At 43.2% G+C, this 19,122-nt stretch overlaps 1 protein-coding gene and 1 long non-coding RNA gene across 4 annotated transcripts; one reads left to right on the top strand and one right to left on the bottom strand.

Annotated features, from left to right (window-relative positions):
• Positions 1-728: 728 nt before the first annotated feature.
• On the bottom strand, positions 729-2,736 carry LOC110498815. The gene is made up of 2 exons (XR_002469871.2): positions 2,187-2,736; positions 729-1,947 (listed from the first exon to the last, which is right to left on the bottom strand). It is a non-coding gene; the product is annotated as an uncharacterized LOC110498815 (long non-coding RNA).
• A 291-nt stretch (positions 2,737-3,027) lies between these two features.
• LOC110498813 (myc-associated zinc finger protein) lies at positions 3,028-18,783 on the top strand. 3 transcript variants are annotated; one of them, XM_021575444.2, is made up of 7 exons: positions 3,028-3,862; positions 7,473-7,623; positions 7,861-8,258; positions 8,590-8,831; positions 9,276-9,339; positions 11,971-12,142; positions 16,272-18,783. In XM_021575444.2, the coding sequence occupies exons 1-7, from the start codon at positions 3,830-3,832 to the stop codon at positions 16,616-16,618; spliced, it is 1,407 nt and encodes a 468-aa protein (XP_021431119.1). In that variant the 5' UTR covers positions 3,028-3,829; the 3' UTR covers positions 16,619-18,783. The 3 variants fall into 3 exon arrangements, with proteins under 3 accessions (XP_021431119.1, XP_021431118.1, XP_021431120.1); XM_021575443.2 differs by having other exon boundaries at positions 9,276-9,348; XM_021575445.2 differs by having other exon boundaries at positions 3,030-3,862; positions 7,861-7,967; positions 9,276-9,348.
• Positions 18,784-19,122: the final 339 nt, after the last annotated feature.

Raw genomic sequence — 19,122 nt, 5'->3', positions numbered from 1 at the left:
CTCCTCCCTGAACTCTTAGGTATCACCTCAGTATCTGCCCCCACTAACGCTGTTCTCACCCAGTTATTCATACTGTCCACATCCCCTCTCATATCCACCCGAGATATCACCTCCTCCCTGAACTCTTAGGTATCACCTCAGTAGCTGCCCCCACTAAGGCTGTTCTCACCCAGTTATTCATACAGTCCACATCCCCTCTCATATCCACCCGAGATATCACCTCCTCCCTGAACTCTTAGGTATCACCTCAGTAGCTGCCCCCACTAAGGCTGTTCTCACCCAGTTATTCATACTGTCCACATCCCCTCTCATATCCACCCGAGATATCACCTCCTCCCTGAACTCTTAGGTATCACCTCAGTAGCTGGCCCCACTAACGCTGTTCTCACCCAGTTATTCATACTGTCCACATCCCCTCTCATATCCACCCGAGATATCACCTCCTCCCTGAACTCCTAGGTATCACCTCAGTAGCTGCCCCCACTAACGCTGTTCTCACCCAGTTATTCATACGGTCCACATCCCCTCTCATATCCACCCGAGATATCTCCTCCTCCCTGAACTCTTAGGTATCACCTCAGTATCTGCCCCCACTAACGCTGTTCTCACCCAGTTATTCATACTGTCCACATCCCCTCTCATATCCACCCGAGATATCACCTCCTCCCTGAACTCTTAGGTATCACCTCAGTAGCTGGCCCCACTAACGCTGTTCTCACCCAGTTATTCATACGGTCCACATCCCCTCTCATATCCACCCGAGATATCACCTCCTCCCTGAACTCTTAGGTATCACCTCAGTATCTGCCCCCACTAACGCTGTTCTCACCCAGTTATTCATACTGTCCACATCCCCTCTCATATCCACCTGAGATATCACCTCCCCCCTGAACTCTTAGGTATCACCTCAGTAGCTGGCCCCACTAACGCTGTTCTCACCCAGTTATTCATACTGTCCAGCATCCTATAAGCAAGTCCTTGCTCGTCTAGGGACGAGCCATGTTTCCTTCACACACACAAATCACATCAGGCTAAGGAGCCTTATTGCTATTATAAACTGGTTACCAATGTAATCAGAGCAGTAAAACTAAATGTTTTGTCAGACCAGTGGCATACGGTCTGATATACTATGGCCTTCAGCCAATCAGAATTCAGGGCTCAAACCACCCAGTTTATAGGATACACTCATGTATCCTATGGTTACTATATTTGGCAGTACCCGGTCCTTGAAGTGTAACAGAATAAACGGGCTATCTACCCTAACTCCACCCCTTGTTTTTTTGCAATCTTTGATCATTTACTAGAATAACTCATCTCAAGTTGTCTCTTACCTCTTTAGTGCCAACACTCACATTCACTCCTGTTATCACCCCTTTAATCCACAGTTTTCCTGCTTGATCAGTCCAGCTGCTCGACACCACCTTACACTTTCCTATTTGCTTCACTCAAGAGCTTTTCCCCTCTGCGCATTGTCCTTACAGAACACCAACAAGCTCCCATCCAGTAACACTTTAGCGTTGACAATTTCCCCAATCAACTACTTTATCACAGCCGTCAACCTTATCGGACTCGTCGCCCCAACTCCCCCTTCCTCCCTTAAAGTTCATAATCACTTTATGCTCCTCCTCACCCCGCGACGCATCTTGCCCTTCCTCTGCACTCTCGACCCCCGAGCTGCCGCTGGAAACTATGTTGCTCTCTTCAAACGTCATTTTCTGCCTCCATAACTCTCTCTCCCCTTCAAACCCCTACTCACATTCTCTCCCCCTTTATTTGTACCACCATGCTCCATACTTTGTTCTCCATCGCCTAACATCCCTGACCCAGTCACCGCACAGCCGTGTCGAAGCGAGTCAAGTTGTTTATCAGCGACGGATCGCTAGCCACCGCTTTCAGCCTCTCCCTCACGTCTGTCACACCATGCCACGGGCTCCCCGGAAATGTACGCTGAAAAAACCCACATACATCTCATAAAGTTAATGCACATCTTTTTAAATTGATATATTCTAATCGAATTGTACTCAAGAAATGTTCTTCTATACTTAAATATTCAGATCGAATTGTTCTCAGGAAATGTCCTTCCCTACTACGGGTCATATTAGCGGGCTATCACGGGGTAAAAGCACTTTTTAAAATCCATTGCATTAGCTTTGTAAATCACAGTAAAAAAGAACGCGAATACGTACCTTTGGCGAAGGGAAAGGACGCCAGATCTTCTAGTTTTAGTTACTGCACAATAAAAATGGTCTTTACCGCCGCCAACGTAAACGGGGTGTAATAACAGCTGTGGTTGACGCTGTTTGACTGCTCGGAAATGATGACATAAAACGATGATTGGAACCTTCTGACCAACGAGTCGCACCTCCCCACTGTCTGATTCACATCGCGTGATTTATGATGTCCATTATATCGACTGATTGGTTCTGTATGGAGTGTTATGTAAGAGCCCAAAGCATTATATATACATATATATAATATATGTTACAACACTAGAATTATACGGTTACTGCAGATATATCATGACATTATAATGCAACAACTCGACATAATGCTTCTTTAACACAGGCTTAGGAGATCTTATATGTTGTGATGATAGCAGTCAGTTTACATTAACTTTATGAGATGTATTTGGTTTTTATTATTACCAAAAAACTTCCAACGTGAACTAAAAGTGACGTTAGATAATGAAGATGATCTAATAGAACAAATAAGATATCCTATATCTGTGTTTCCCACAGACCTTATTTTCGGCGTTTATCAAAATCCTACAAATAAGCCATTCATTTTCCTCATAGGCTTTGTCCAACGAACATGGCGGAGCTAGGGCCTTCAAAAAGACTCCATTAATATTTCTCTCTATAGCAACGGCAGAGATCTATTTATGATGGTCTGAAAAATACTGTAGTGCAATATCTGTCGGCCGAAATCCCGAAGAGGAGGGGGCAGAAAGGAAATGCTCCAATGGGGGAAAGGGAACTTAAAGAGGGCGACCAACGAATATAAATGATATCCCTTTAAGAGCAACTGGGACATAGCGGTGCAAGAAAAAGAGAGGAGGGGGAGAAGAAAGAGGATTTAAAAAGAAAAGGAAGAAAGATACATGGAGGGAGGAGGGAGAGCGAGCAATAAAAAAAGAAAGATGACATCCTCGCAATTGAACAGCCGAGGTGGAGCGATAGGCGGCGTCCCGGCGCGAGCGCTCTTAGCTTAGGGTCAGGGCTTGAATCCAACAACGAGGCTTCGACAAAACAAGCGATTGGCCTGTTGGGGGAAATCGGCAGAATAGATTCATAAATTAAAATAATGAACTGCTACTCTTTCGAATGCTTTTATTGTAACACTGATAGTAGTTGTCATTGTGCGTAATGCATTACTTTTAATTTTAAGATCGACCTATTATGACTACGGCTATATAAATAACATTGATTTTGTGCGCACAGATTTTTGGTTTCAAAGTCATCAATGCCAAAAGATATGCATTCCTTATGCTTTGATAAAATTAAAGTTTGAAACCAAAGTCAAAGATAAATAGGCCACTATTGGAGCTGGCAATTCCACTCAGGCAGTCAGCCTAGACGAAACGCCTGCGTAAATTTGAATAGCTTGAATACGCCTGTTAGATAAATATTTTAGGTACATTTTTGATAGTTGCATGTCCCTTTCGGATGATCAATAGCATACTTTTCTTGTTGCATTTGAATACTGTCAACATAGATCTTCTCGCCACAATCATCAACAGTGCGATTAAATATTATGCCAACGGTTTTACTGTCGAATCGCCATCAGGATTACTTAGCTGATTTTATACTCTTCATCGCTTTGGTGCAAAATGGATGCTGCTTGGAGCAATTTTCTCTTCCAGGTAAGTTTTAATTGACCTTCTTTCTATTCGTGTGTGCGCTTTTCTGAAAAATGGCTGTTGAATATTTTTTTTGTCTGTAGCCCCAGGGGCCTGTCCATTTAGGTAAACGAAGTAGCATTTACTCTAAACCAGTGGTTCCCAAACTTTTTATCGTCCCGTTACCCCTTCAAACATTCAACCTCCAGCTGCGTACCCCCTCTAGCACCAGGGTCAGCGCACTCTCAAATGTTGTCTTTTGCCATCATTGTAAGCCTGCCACACATACTACGTGTGAAGCGTCTTTCTTTTCCCACACCGCAGTTAAGCCAAAACCACGCCCCGTTATTCAGAGAGGCGTTCCTCGAGGCTTTGGACGCTCTCCAAGTCCGGAAGTGAATACCACGGAGCGCCAAATTTCAGTCACTGATTAATAACGTTTGCCCTTGTATTTCAAGATTGAAAAATATAACAACGTAATGTGGACAGAGCTATCCATTAACGTCCTTTAACGCGCAAAGACAGATTCAATGGCTGTAGCATAGCGCAATTCGACTGAATGATTAGCTAAAATATTAGAGAAATGATGAATAATAAACATATGCTTTAACCTGATGATATATTATCATTAGTAGTGTAACTTCAAATACCGACCTAGTAACGTTAAGTAGCCCATTTTAACTTAGCTGACCTTCAATTGAGGGAATTCAGCAAAGTTCTGAGCTATTTTTAAAAGTCATTGAAACAAAAAAATAAATACATGGGCAAATGTTACCAGACAAATGGGCAAATGTTACCAGACATGATGATAATAGGCCTGCATTATGGTAGGCAGCTTATTGTTAAATGACACTTCCCATCCTTACCTTGGAAGGCCACTGTGTCTGCGCTCATCGCCTGTGAGAGAGACAACGTTAGCTAGCCAATGGGAGCGTAGTAGAACGCCCCTCTAAATAATGGGGGGGGGGGGGGTTTGGTTGAACTGCATTGGGAAAAAGACACATACCATACATTTATTAAACATAAGACTGAGTGTGAGTTTTTGTCACAACCAGGCTCGTGGGAAGTGACAAAGAGCTCTTCTAGGACAAGGGCACAAATAATAATATAATAATAATCAATAATTTTTCTCTTTATTTAACCATCTTACATATACAACTTTTTGTTCCTAGAAAATTGTGAATAACTCACCACAGGTTAATTGAGAAGGGTGTGCTGGAAAGGATGCACATAACTGCAATGTTGGGTTGTATTGGAGAGAGTCTCAGTTTTAAATAATTTTCCACTCACAGTCTGTGCCTGTATGTAGTTTTCATGCTAGTGCGGGCCGAGGTCCGTGGTTGGAAAGGGCGTCCGTGTCTTAACAGCGCGATTTGCCAAGACAGGATACTCTGAGCGCAGCCCAATCCAGAAATCTGGCAGTGGCTTCTGATTAAATTAAATTTTCACAGAACTGCTTGTTGCAATTTCAATGAGGCTCTCTTGTTCAGATATTGGCAAGTGGACTGGAGGCAGGGCATGAAAGGGATAATGAATCCAGTTGTTTGTGCCGTCCGTTTTGGAAAAGTACCTGCCTAATTTGCACCAAACTCACTCAGGTTCTTCACTATATCTCATATGACATTGTCCGTTAGCTTGAGTTCATTTGCACACAAAAAATCATACAATGATGGAAAGACCTGTGTGTTGTCCTTGTTAGTGCAGAGAGAGAGAAGAGCTCCAACTGCTTAATCATAGCCTCAATTTTGTCCCGTACATTGAATATAGTTGCGGAGAGTCCCCTGTAATCCTAGATTCAGATCATTCAGGTGAGAAAAACATCACCCAGGTAGGCCAGTCTTGTGAGGAACTCGTCATCATGAGAGCGGTCAGACAAGTGAAAATGATGGTCAGTGAAGAAAACTAAGCTCGTCTTTCAATTTTATAAAAAAAAAAAAAAGTGTCAATACTTTGCCCCTGGATAATCAGCGCACTCCTGTATGTTGTATAAGTGTAACATGGTCGCTGCCCATATCATCGCATATCGCAGAAAATACAGGAGAGTTCAGGGACTTTGCTTTAACAAAGTTAATCATTTTCACTGTAGTGTCCAAAACGTCTTTCAAGCTGTCAGGCATTCCTTTGGCAGTAAGAGTCTCTCGGTGGATGCTGCAGTGTACCCAAGTGGTGTCGGGAGCAACTGCTTGCACGCGCGTCACCACTCCACTATGTCCCCTTGTCATGGCTTTTGTGCCATCAGTACAGATACCAACACATCTTGACCACCAAAGTCCATTTGATGTCATAAAACTGTCCAGTACTTTAAACATATCCTCTCCTGTTGTCCTGGTTTCCAGTGGTTTGCAGAATAGGATGTCTTCCTTAATTGTCCTCCCATAAATGTAACGGACATGTACCAGGAGCTGTGCCAGGCCCGCCACATGTGTTGACTCATCAAGCTGTAGCGCATAGAATTCACTGGCTTGTATACGAAGCAGTAATTGTTTCAGAACATCTCCTGCCATGTCACTGATGCGTGGTGAAACTGTGTTATTTGATGAAGGCATTGTCTGTATAGTTTTTTGTGCCTTTTCCCCCAGCATTGTCCCAGCTATATCCACGACAGAATTAAGTCCTCCACAATAGTATGGGGCTTGCCTATCCTAGCCACTTGGTAGTTCACTATATAAGACGCTTCTAGCTCCTTATTAATGGCATCTGTTGCTTTTATACATGTCTTACTACTCGAAAGTCGTCTTAATTCTCGCTCAAAAAACTCCCGTCGCTTATTTTTCAAATTGGTCTGTTTTGTTTCTAAATGTCTGCTTAAGAGTGAAGGTTTCATCGAGTTGTGAGATAGTACTTTTGAACATATAACACACTGTGGCTGAGGAAAGGCACTACTCCCAATATAAGTGAACCCCAATCAATGTAGTTCTCATCATATTTGCGTCTTCGATGGTCCAATGTCCCTGTCTGTTGTTCGGTGCTTTCCTGGGGAAGGGGGCAGTAGCTCTTCGGCTGCATCAGATTTACAACTGTCAGTGTCCATGTTAGCTGGGCTAACACGAATGTAGAATTACTGATGCTAGCATTGGATGTGCTCGTGGAAGCAGAACAACTTCTGTTGTCGACAGGTGCAGGTATAGTACTGCTGGTAGTAGCAGTACTACCAGTAGAGCTGTTATCTGTCTCTATGGCCTTACTTTTTTTTTTAACCATTTATCAATTTTTGAGCAAATGGAATGAGCAGCAGCTACGTACTGATCGTTAGTGGAATTCCCACCAGAGTAACGGTTAATGTGATTGGATGTTGATTATTTGACGAGGCTACCTGTATTTCACATTGTGTTGTTGTTTCCCTGAACACTAGATGGTTTCATTTGATTTTTGCAGTGAAACGAGGCTACTCAGGCGAAAAAGACCTCACCAAAATGTATTGCCCCGTTGGAAAATATAAATGTTTTTAAAATGTGAAGAATGTTTTTTATATATATGTATATATTTTTTAAATTATATAAAAAAAATGCGAATCACATTTTTTATTTGGTGAACCCCGACGGCATTGCGCTATTCCTGGGGGTACCCCAGTTTGGGAATACCTGCCCTAGACAATGCAGTGACTTTCTGCTGATGGCTGTGTTTATTTCTCCAGACTACTCCCACCCAAAACCAAGTGGAGGGGACCCTCCAATCAGAACTCTTACCAGTCCATATGGCCTCTCCTCAGACTCCTCCCACAGAGCACATTGTCCATCCTCCTTCCACGGTGGACACTGCTGCCCTCAATGAAGAACCCTTACCTGGTGAGAGAATCATGGGTTGTGAAATACCATTGCTTCTTCAGCCGTTATCAGCAATTAAGTTGAAAAGGAAGTAATGTAGATTGCCAAACAAGTGGTCTGTTATCCTGTTATAAGCATAATGTGTTAGTCTTCATACTATTATATTTTGAATTGATAGGGATATTGTTATTAATGTGCATTTCCTCTCCCTGTCTTCCTCTTTCATTCCCTCTCTTCTTCCGGTCTTCCGTCCTACAGTGAAGACGGTGTCCCGGCCTGCCCGTGTGCCCCACATCTGTGCCATATGCAGCAAGCAGTTCAAGAACAACTACAACCTGCGGCGGCACCAGTCGGTCCACACCGGGGTACGCATGAAGCGAGCAGGGGAGCAGGAGGAGGGGGCAAAGGAGGGTGGCAATGGTGCCGGCCCAGCGCAGGTGGTGTCGGGAGGTAGGACGGAGAGGTACACGGTCCCCCTCACCCTGCTCCACCTCTCCGTTCCTCCCCCTCTCCCCCCTCCCAGCGTGCTGGCGTCCCAGCAGCCAGCTGTGGGTAGTCAGGATGGCGAAGAGGTTGCCATGGCAAGCGTAGTGGCTAGCGTTAACCCCCATGCTCCTCCTGCAGCTGTTGACATGGGGGCGGGGGCGACAGCACAGGTGGGTCAGGGTGCTTCTGGAGGTTGTTGTTGTCGTCGTCCGTGAAAAGGAAAACTAGACTTTAGCTTTCTCTTGCATGGTCTTTATGGAGATTGTGGAAAAGCCTTATTTTCAATAGAGGGAATTCAGCACTTTATGCAAACGGTCCAAAGAAATGATCTAGGTGTAGCGAGCCATGTTTGTCTGCGTGGTTCGGAAAGACACAGAGACTCGACTATATGATATGTAAATAATCAACAAGGCATGTGTAATAGTCATGTCCGACAATGCATAAAAAACAGTTTTTACTCCTCACAAACAATGTTTGTTCTCCTCACCCCCTCCCCCCCAGCGGCCATCGAACCCAAACCCTGTGCGGAAGAATCACGCTTGTGAAACGTGCGGGAAGGCCTTCCGAGACGTGTACCACCTTAACCGACACCGTCTCTCCCACTCGGATGAGAAACCCTTCTCCTGCCCCATCTGCCAGCAGAGGTTCAAGAGGAAGGACCGCATGAGCCACCACGTGCGCTCTCACCAAGGTGGTGTGGAGAAACCCTACGTGTGCCCCCACTGTGCCAAGGCTTTCTCCAGGTGAGAATGGCACGCTATAGGCCAGAGAGCAGGGTTGTGTTAATTTGGGCAGACAAAGAAAATGTTTTCATATATTGCCTCTCTCTCTCTGTATTTCGCTTTCTTACACTTTGTGTCTGTGATCCAACGGGTTTGTCAGATGTTTTAGACCTCAAAAGTAGATGAAGATCAAGATGAGTCCACATCCCATGCCATGAGTTGTGTAGATGCAGCTGTAAGGCTCAACCCAAAATGAATGGAAAATTTAAGCACCACAAATTTTGTATCTTTTTCATTCATATTGGGTTGTGGCATTTAGCTGAATCTACACAAAACACGCCCTGGGACTTGAACTTATCTTAAGACATCTGACAAAGTTTTGAATTTGGAAGTTCACATTTTCAGCTGGAGAAAGTGTATAACAAGGTGTTGTGGTCTCAACTCTTCCTGTCTCACTTCTTTCAGGCCCGACCATCTCAACAGTCATGTCAGACAAGTCCACTCTTCTGAACGACCCTTCAAGTGTCCGGTACTTGATGTTTGTGCTATTTTATATCCTTTTACACATCTCAATACAGTCATTGTTAACCATCAATTTGCTTCTCTGTACCTTAAATCCTTCGTACCATAACTATCCATTGTAATAGAATTGGGGTTGGGATCAATTCCATTTAAATTCAGTCAATTCAGGAAGTGAACTGAAATTCCAATTTTCTTTGGTATTGGAATTTGAGTTTACTTCCTTAATTGACTGAATTGAAATGGAATTGACTCCAACCCTGAATTAAATCAAAATGAAAGATAATTTTGCTATTAACCCTGAGCCTACAATTTCCGCTTCCCAGCGGAAATGTAATTAACATAATAAAAAAATCCCAATCAAAATCCATCTGTTTAAGCTGTGCATCCGCTGATATTGCCCTTCCGCATCTGTGGTGGTGGCAGAGCTAGAGCAGTGTTTGTCAGACCATGAGACATCCCAAACATTGCTGTTCTCATAAAACGTCTGTAGCGTCCGACCGGTTTGGCCTACAAAGTATTAAGATCAATCTGTTGAAAGATGACTCTCACGAACGTGGTGGTGTTCTCTGTCATTATGGGGTATAGATTGAAGCTGGGGAAAAAAATATTGTATACATTTTAGAATATGGCTGTAACATAACAAAATGTGGGAAAAGTAGACGGGTCTGAATACTTTCTGAATGCACTGTATATCTTGTAGTTTATTGCCTAAAATAAGGGGTTAAATATACACTGCTCAAAAAAATAAAGGGAACACTTAAACAACACAATGTAACACCAAGTCAATCACACTTCTGTGAAATCAAACTGTCCACTTAGGAAGCAACACTGATTGACAATAAATTTCACATGCTGTTGTGCAAATGGAAAAGACAACAAGTGGAAATTACAGGCAATTAGCAAGACACCCCCAATAAAGGAGTGGTTCTGCAGGTGGGGACCACAGACCACTTCTCAGTTCCTATGTTCCTGGCTGATGTTTTGGTCACTTTTGAATGCTGCCGGTGCTTTCACTCTAGTGGTAACATGAGACGGAGTCTACAACCCACACAAGTGGCTCAGGTAGTGCAGCTCATCCAGGATGGCACATCAATGCGAGCTGTGGCAAGAAGGTTTGCTGTGTCTGTCAGCGTAGTGTCCAGAGCATGGAGGCGCTACCAGGAGACAGGCCAGTACATCAGGAGACGTGGAGGAGGCCGTAGGAGGGCAACAACCCAGCAGCAGGACCGCTACCTCCACCTTTGTGCAAGGAGGAGCAGGAGGAGCACTGCCAGAGCCCTGCAAAATGACCTCCAGCAGGCCGCAAATGTGCATGTGTCTGCTCAAACGGTCAGAAACAGACTCCATGAGGGTGGTATGAGGGCCCAACGTCCACAGGTGGGGGTTGTGCTTACAGCCCAACACTGTGCAGGACGTTTTTCATTTGCCAGAGAACACCAAGATTGGTAAATTCGCCACTGGCGCCCTGTGCTCTTCACAGATGAAAGCAGGTTCACACTGAGCACATGTGACAGACATGACAGTCTGGAGACGCCGTGGAGAACGTTCTGCTGCCTGCAACATCCTCCAGCATGACCGGTTTGGCGGTGGGTCAGTCATGGTGTGGGGTGGCATTTCTTTGGGGGGCCTTTGGGGGGCATTTCTTTGGGGGGCCTCCATGTGCTCGCCAGAGGTAGCCTGACTGCTATTAGGTACCGAGATGAGATTCTCAGAGCCCTTGTGAGACCATATGTTGGCCATGGATTTCTCCTAATGCAAGACAATGCTAGATCTCATGTGGCTGGAGTGTGTCAGCAGTTCCTGCAAGAGGAAGGCATTGATGCTATGGACTGGCCTGCCCGTTCCCCAGACCTGAATCCAATTGAGCACATCTGGGACATCATGTCTCGCTCCATCCACCAATGCCACGTTGCACCACAGACTATCCAGGAGTTAGCGGATGCTTTAGTCCAGGTCTGGGAGGAGATCCCTCAGGAGACCATCCGCCACCTCATCAGGAGCATGCCCAGGTGTTGTAGGGAGGTCATACAGGCACGTGGAGGCCACACACACTACTGAGCCTCATTTTGACTTGTTTTAAGGACATTACATCAAAGTTGGATCAGCCTGTAGTGTGGTTTTCCACTTTAATTTTGCGTGTGACTCCAAATCCAGACCTCCATGGGTTGATACATTTGATTTCCATTGATAATTTATGTGTGATTTTATTGTCAGCACATTCAACTATGTAATGAAAAAAGTATTTAATAATAATATTTCATTCATTCAGATCTAGGATGTGTTATTTTAGTGTTCCCTTTATTTTTTTGAGCAGTGTATGTTTAAAAACAACAAAATGTTTCCTGATCTTCCTTATCTCTCAGATATAGGAGAAGCGCTTCAGAACAAACTTCCTGTAGATTTTTTTTGTGGGGACTATTTGTTGATTCCAGTGAACCTGTTATTCACTGCTAATAGCAGTAATGCCAAATTCATCCAATAATGTTTTTTATACATCTCTTGGATACATTAAGCGGTCTTAAAATAAATCAAAACCTGCCCGGCTTAGACGGGGCTTAACCTCTATAGGCTTAAACTACTGCTTCCTCTGTATCTTTATGGATAACCAGTCATTCCTCATATCTCTTGATGTGTTTAGACGTGCGAATCCAGCTTCGCCACGAGGGACCGGCTACGTGCCCATATGATCCGCCACGAGGAGAAGGTCCCGTGCCACATATGCGGCAAGCTCCTGTCTGCTGCCTACATCACCGATCACATGAGGGTCCACAACCAATCGCAGCACCACGCCTGCCATCTCTGTAACCGCAGTGAGTGTCTGTCAACACCCCAGATTGTTTGACGGGTGAAGATGTTAAGAAACGTTTCGAGTTTATAAGTGGTTTATCTGATCTTAATAAACATTCAAAGTTTATAAATGGTTTATTTAGAGGTAATAAACATTTGTCAAGTCCTGGCATGGAAAAATGTGTCAAGTCCATGCACAAAATGCTTTTTTTTGTCTCAACTTGTACACTAATTTGTTTATATCCCTGTTAGTTAGCATTTCTCCTTTGCCAAGATAATCCATCCACCTGACAGGTGTGGCATATCAAGAAGCTGATTAAACACCAAGCTCATTACACAGATGGACCTTGGGCTGGGGACAATAAAAGGCCACTTTAAAGTGTGTGTGTGTGGAGGGGAGGGGGGGTGCTGAGGAGTAGTTACAGTGGGGCAAAAAAAGTATTTAGTCAGCCACCAATTGTGCAAGTTCTCCTACTTAAAAAGATGAGAGAGGCCTGTAATTTTCATCATAGGTACACTTCAACTATGACAGACAAAATGAGAAAAAAAATTGATAAAATCACATTGTAGCATTTTGAATGAATTTATTTGCAAATTATGGTGGAAAATAAGTATTTGAACTATAACTCAGTAAAATCTTTAAAGTTGTTGCATGTTTCATTTCTATTTTTGGTTCAGTGGAAATTAATGACATATAAACTCAGCAAAAAAAGACACTTCTCTTTTTTTCAGGACCCTGTCTTTCAAAGATAATTCATAAAAATCTAAGTAACTTCACAGATCTTCATTGTAAAGGGTTTAAACACTGTTTCCCATGCTTGTTCAAAGAACCATAAACAATTCATGAACATGCACCTGTGGAACGGTCGTTAACTTCTCTAGGGTAGGGGGCAGCATTCTGAATTTTGGATGAAAAGCTGTCCTTTGCAGAAGTGTGTGCTTGGCACTTTAACCACTCCAAAAGATGAGGAAAGCTGAATGGCCGTCAGCAAAGAGGAGACAAAATCACTGTGAGCAATAGTTTTTCCAGACTAAGTAAAAAATGGTCTATTCCACAACATGCCAAAATCGCGCACAACACCAAATGCAAATCGACTATCGGTGTAGATATTATATTATATATTATATATATTGCTACAATATCAGAACATGTCAAAACCGAGTTGCAACAGAGCGGAGGCAGGATACTATGCCTCGGATAAGTGTCTAAACGCTTAAGAGTAGTACCCCACAGGCCTACAGCCAACTCTGTGGTACTGTGTCAACACAACATTAGAGCCTGCTTTAAAGTCACCACTTCAGACATTTCCATCTTTCTTCCATAATGTCTTCCTGCTGCAGAGGCTGTACTGTCTCCGCACAGTCTTTCAAGCATCGACGACAGTAGCAAGCCACTCCCAACAGCGACATTGTGCTGCTTAGGAACAGGTTTAGGCAGAGACTTTATCGCCACAAGCTTATCTTTAGAGAGGGCCTTGCACCTCAGAAGTAATGTCATGACCCAAATATTTAACATAACTTCTACACAACTGCATCTTAGAGAGGGAAGCTTTATGACCATTTTCAGCTAAGAACATCAACAATGTATCTTTGTGATAGATTTCCTCAGATGTGGAACAGACCAACAGGTCATCAACATATTGAACCACAGTACTACCTCCAGGGGGAATGAAATCTTCCAGGTTTTCGCCATTTTCTGGGCAAATATGGAAGGTTATTACCATCACCAGGACAGTCCCTTGCAAAATGTCCTGGCTTGCCACAGTTGTAGCAGCTCCAGTCTCTCTTTCCAGAGGTGCCTTGCTCTCCTCACCATCTGCCTCTTCCCCTTCCTCTACCGAGGCCATCTGCCTCATCCTTGACCTCCACCTCCACAGTATCCTCTTCCTCCAGCAAATAACATCAACTGTGCAGCTTGTAGTTAAGCACCAGCCTTGGAGTTCTTAGACCTGATTTGTCTTTCTGCATGGGGATGTGAGGTTTGACATCAGCAAGGGTCTTTGTCTCCCACCCAATGCATGTAGTGGTCACAGCTGTCTTCTGGTCTTGTCGCAGGCCAGTAACCACTGCATGACACAGCAGACTGCCGAATGAGTCTTTGTCAGGGGTCAGACCAGAGTGCTGGAGGAAGATCTCCATTCGTTCCTGATAGTCCTAAAAGCTCTCACCGGCCTTCATCATGGTGGAATGTATTTTCTGTTAGTCTGTGTGCTTTGGGTTTGTTGTCGTTACATTATTTAACACAGCAGTGAGTTGGTCAGCACAGTTGGCATCACTGTTCCAACCTCCTTTACACTGGTTCCACTTGAACTTCAAACACAGACGGAGTATTTCCTCAATTTCACAGTTTCAAAGTTAAATGAACAGATCTTTATTATCATGGCCGGAGAGTATTCTACTTTGATTATACATGTCAAGGATTGCTCTCACCTCTTCTTCAAACTTCACAGCATCTTCACAGAAGACACAACAATGTTCACTACAATACGATCACATGCAGTACCAGTCAAAAATTTGGACACAACTACTCTCTCAAGGGTTTTTATTTATTTGGACTATTTTCAGACATTAAAACTAGGAAGTGACATGTAGTAACCAATTAAAATGATAAACAAATCAAAATATATTTTATATTTGAAATTCTTCAAAGTAGCCACAATTTGCCTTGATGACAGTTTTGCACACTCTTGGCATTCTCTCAACCAGCTTCATGAGGTAGTCACCTGGAATGCATTTAAATTAACAACTGTGCCTTGTTAATTTATGGAATTTCTTCATAATGCCTTTGTGCCAATCAGTTGTGTTGTGACAAGGTAGGGGTGGTATACAGAAGATGGCTCCATTTGGTAAAAGACCAAGGCCATATTATGGCAATTACAGGTAAAAAAAAAGCAAAGAGAAATTTAAGACATGAAGGTCAGTCAATTTGGAAAATTTCAAGAACTTTGAAAGTTTCTTCAAGTGCAGTCACAATTAACATCAAGCACTATGAAACTGGCTCTCATAAGGACCACAACAGGAAAGGAAGACCCAGAGTTACCTCTGCTGCAGAGGATACGTTCATTAGAATTACCAGCCTCAGAAATTGCAGCCCAAATATATGCTTCACAGAGTTCAAATAACAGACATCTCAACATCAACTGTTCAGAGGGGACTGCATGAATCAGGCCTTCATGGTCGAATTGCTGCAATGAAACCACTAGTAAAGGACACCAATAAGAAGAAATGACATGCTTGGGCCAAGAAACACGAGCAATGGACATTAGACCGGTGGAAATCTCTCCTTTTGGTCTGATTAGTCCAAATTTGAGATTTTCCAACCGTCATGTTTTTTGTGAGACACAGAGTAGGTGAACGGATGATCTCTGCTTGTGTGTTTCCTACCGTTAAGCATGGAGGAAGAGGTGTGATGGTGTGGGGGTGCTTTGCTGGTGACACTGTCAGTGATTTATTTAGAATTCAAGGCACACTTAACCAGCATGGCAACCATAGCATTCTGCAGCAAAACACCTTCCCATATGGTTTGCACTTAGTGGGACGATCATTTGTTTTTCAACAGAACAATAACCCAACACACTTCCAGGCTGTGTATGTGCTATTTGACCAAGAAGGAGAGTGATGCAGTGCTGCATCAGATGACCTGGCCTCCACAATCACCCGACCTCAACCCAATTGAGATGGTTTGGGATGAGTTGGACCGCAGAGTGCCAAAAGTTTGCAAAGCTGTCATTAAGGCAAAGGATGGCTACTTCGAAGAATCTAAAATATATTTCGATTTTTTTAACACTTTTTTTGGTTACTCCATGATTCCATATGTGTTATTTCATAGTTTTGATGTCTTCAATATTATTCTACGATGTAGAAAAAAGTTTTTAAAAATAAAGAAAAACCCTTGAATGAGAAGCTTTTGACTGGTACCTTATATCTCTTTATCATGCGTGGGAATCATTTGGAACGGACTTCTAAAATCAAAATCACTTGCAGCAGATTTGCTGTTGTTTTTACAGTCTTAGTCCAACAATGTTTGTTTTTTTGCTCAGAAAACTTGGGGGGCCAAATAAAATCACTTGCCTTTTGGGGAGCCACGCTATAAAGCATTACTTGTACAGCCTTGAAATGATACTAACCGCTAACTCTCTGTGTCTCTTCCAGGCTTCACCACTCTGACCTACCTGCGCGTCCACGCCCAGAAGCACCACGGCCAGGAGTGGAAGGAGAGCGCTGGCGTCTTCGGCGGCACGGGCTCCGGCGGTGTCCTTGTGTGCCAGCTGTGCGGGGTGCACTGCAAGACCCCCACCCAGCTGCAGGGCCACATGGGCACCCACAGCACAGGGGGCCAAGGGGGATCTCCCAGCCCTGTCACCTCTAGTGGGGCATCCAGCTCCTCCATGTCCCTTGGCAACATGGTGTCCGCCCCAAACTTCTACATCAGCGGCAACACGGTGGTGGACCTGCTAGTGTCGGATTGCTCCAGCATCCAGCCTCAGTCCCACAGTTAGCAGAGTGGAGCCTCATTTGAACCACATCCCCTTGAGTCCCTAAGTCCTATAGTGAGAGGTTAGGAGGACAAAGGGGGCTTGCTTAGGGGAGAGCCACAGTAAAGAATGTGGCTACTCAAAGTCCCATAGCTAGTGGAAAAGGTGGAAAGGGACAGAGCGGGCTGGCTTAGGGGAGACAGAGGCAGAGAGAAAGTATGTGAGAACAGTTAGGAGAATGTGGCGAGAGGGGGACGTACGCTGCTGATTCGATAACCCGAGACAACGACAAATACGAAAGTGAGTTTCCCCAACGTGGCTGAACTTTCTTGCACTTTCAGGACTCCTATGACTCCTATATGTGGTCTTGTGTGCGTCTACTCTATCCCTCTCCCTCCCTCCTTCCACCCTTGGTCTCCCTCAGTCCCAGCAACTACTCCCCTCTGCTAGTAATGTGTATGTCAGAAAGACTTTCCTTTTGTCTCCTTTTTGTCGCTCTCTTTTCCGAGCCTTCAAAAGAAAGGCTCGTAGTAAGAAGTTGGGGGATGATATAAAAGAGTAACAGGGAAATTATCTTACAAAAGGTTGCGTATATTAGTAGGATATTCTGAGAGAGAATGAAAAGTTGAGGGGGAGAATAGCACATAAGTCAGGGGCTGCTACCTTCCAGAAATGGACAGGAGTAGACACTGTGTATAAATTGTGTTTTCACAGAGTATGTCTGTTTTAAATAGGGCCAACGATGTATCTGGAGGTTAGCCCATACTGTAATGGTGATTATGAACAGTGTACTTCATCTATTTGTTTCAGGTACAGTAGAGAGAAAAAAACATTGGTAAAGTTGAGTTAAGGAGTATCAAGCACCTTACAAATGTTGATGTTTAATTTCGCCGAAGGTTCAGACAGGTATTTGCTCTGCGTCTTCCTCTCTGGGCACGGCCACATTTTAATACACAATGAGGTGCTCATGACTGCTACTGTACAGCCAGGCTCATGACACAGTTCACTTGCACCTAAAACACAATTTGCATGAAAGTGAAACTAAGACAACTTTTTGCTTTTAGGAAAAGTAAAGTTATCATGCTACAAGAACGTTAGCCGCAGTCCCCCTTACACTACAGATCAAGTGGCCATTGATTCAGTCAAATTAATTGTACCCATGTCTGCCATTTTCTTTGTTTGTAACTGTCATTGCCATAGTCTCCTTTGTTTTGTTCCTTGTACAAGTTCACATGATTAAAACTCATTCATTCAAATTCTAGACACCACCATGTACAGTGGGGCAAAAAAGTATTTAGTCAGCCACCAATTGTACAAGTCCTCCCACTTAAAAAGATGAGAGAGGCCTGTAATTTTCATCATAGGTACACTTCAACTATGACAGACAAAATGAGAAAAAAAATCCAGAAAATCACATTGTAGGATTTTTAATGAATTTATTTGCATCTTTTTAAGTGGAAGAACTTGCACAATTGGTGGCTGAATAAATACTTTTTTGCCCCACTGTATATGCGCACAGCATTCTGATCACAACTCATATTATGACTTACTGCTCCCCATGAATCTGAGAAAGATCACTTTTCCTCAGATAATTTTGGTTGTTAGACTTTTTCAGTGGTTAAGGTGTGATGTCATGGAAGGACTTTAAAGGTCAAAGGTCAGGTTGAGATAAGTATATCCAGGTGCTACTTGTGTTCTGTGCCCCACCCCTGGTATGCTTTCAATAAGTCCTGGTTTTGTACCGAAGTGCTTCATTTCATCTGTTTAGTGTTGGTATGTTAGCTTGAAAAAAATTTGAGACTTGTTCTTCCTGTTGAGAAAAGTAGTGATTTAATCAAAGTTATTTTAGGGTTCCCGCATTAAGCAAAACAAATTATATTTTTTAACTATATTCTATGAACCTGTACAGCTCTTGCGATACATCTTAATGCCTTATTGTACTCAACTGCGTTTTTAATTATTTTATTCTGAACTATTTAAAATCTTAGTCATGGATTTATTAAGGACATTAATGGGATGTATTTCTATTTTTATATTTCAACAGTATGCATGTTTATGAACAGTTGTTGGAGCCAAACCATTTTTGACGCTTACCACGATCATGAATATTAAGTTATTATTTTGTAGATGAAGTAGAGATCATGTTATTTTGTAATGTTTACTATTAAAAGTAAAACGACTAAACAGATGAGGTGAGGGGTGTCCATTATTTATTTGGTGTTTGTGTCTGTCACACACATGCTTGAGATAGATAGTCTTAAGGATTTTTTTGTCAATGTCAGATCAGGTGTAATGAGAATGGTGGGCGGTGGCATGCAACTGGTAACAACATCTGTGGTATCTCTGACAAGTAAAATATATTAAGTGTGAGATGAGCATTTTTTTTATTTGAGTAAACGGATGAAAGTACATAATGGGCTCACATTAATGTCGTAATTAGACAAGATATTGAGTTTCTTAAACAAAGGTTCAGATGGAGCCAGGTAATTAGAGGAGGCTAGTCTTGCAAATGACTTTTGTATGATGTG

The sequence above is a fragment of the Oncorhynchus mykiss genome, chromosome 20 (genome assembly GCF_013265735.2).
Source record: "Oncorhynchus mykiss isolate Arlee chromosome 20, USDA_OmykA_1.1, whole genome shotgun sequence".
NCBI classification, from domain to species: domain Eukaryota; kingdom Metazoa; phylum Chordata; class Actinopteri; order Salmoniformes; family Salmonidae; genus Oncorhynchus; species Oncorhynchus mykiss.
This window is presented reverse-complemented; position numbering and strand designations above follow the sequence as displayed.

Bases quoted from the DNA above. Each gene is read 5' to 3' on its own strand.
- LOC110498813 (XM_021575443.2), top strand. From the start codon at position 3,830: ATGGATGCTGCTTGGAGCAATTTTCTCTTCCAG. The intron at 3,863-7,472 runs GTAAGTTTTAAT...TTATTTCTCCAG, and splicing joins GGAGCAATTTTCTCTTCCAG to ACTACTCCCACCCAAAACCA. The intron at 8,832-9,275 runs GTGAGAATGGCA...CACTTCTTTCAG, and splicing joins TGTGCCAAGGCTTTCTCCAG to GCCCGACCATCTCAACAGTC.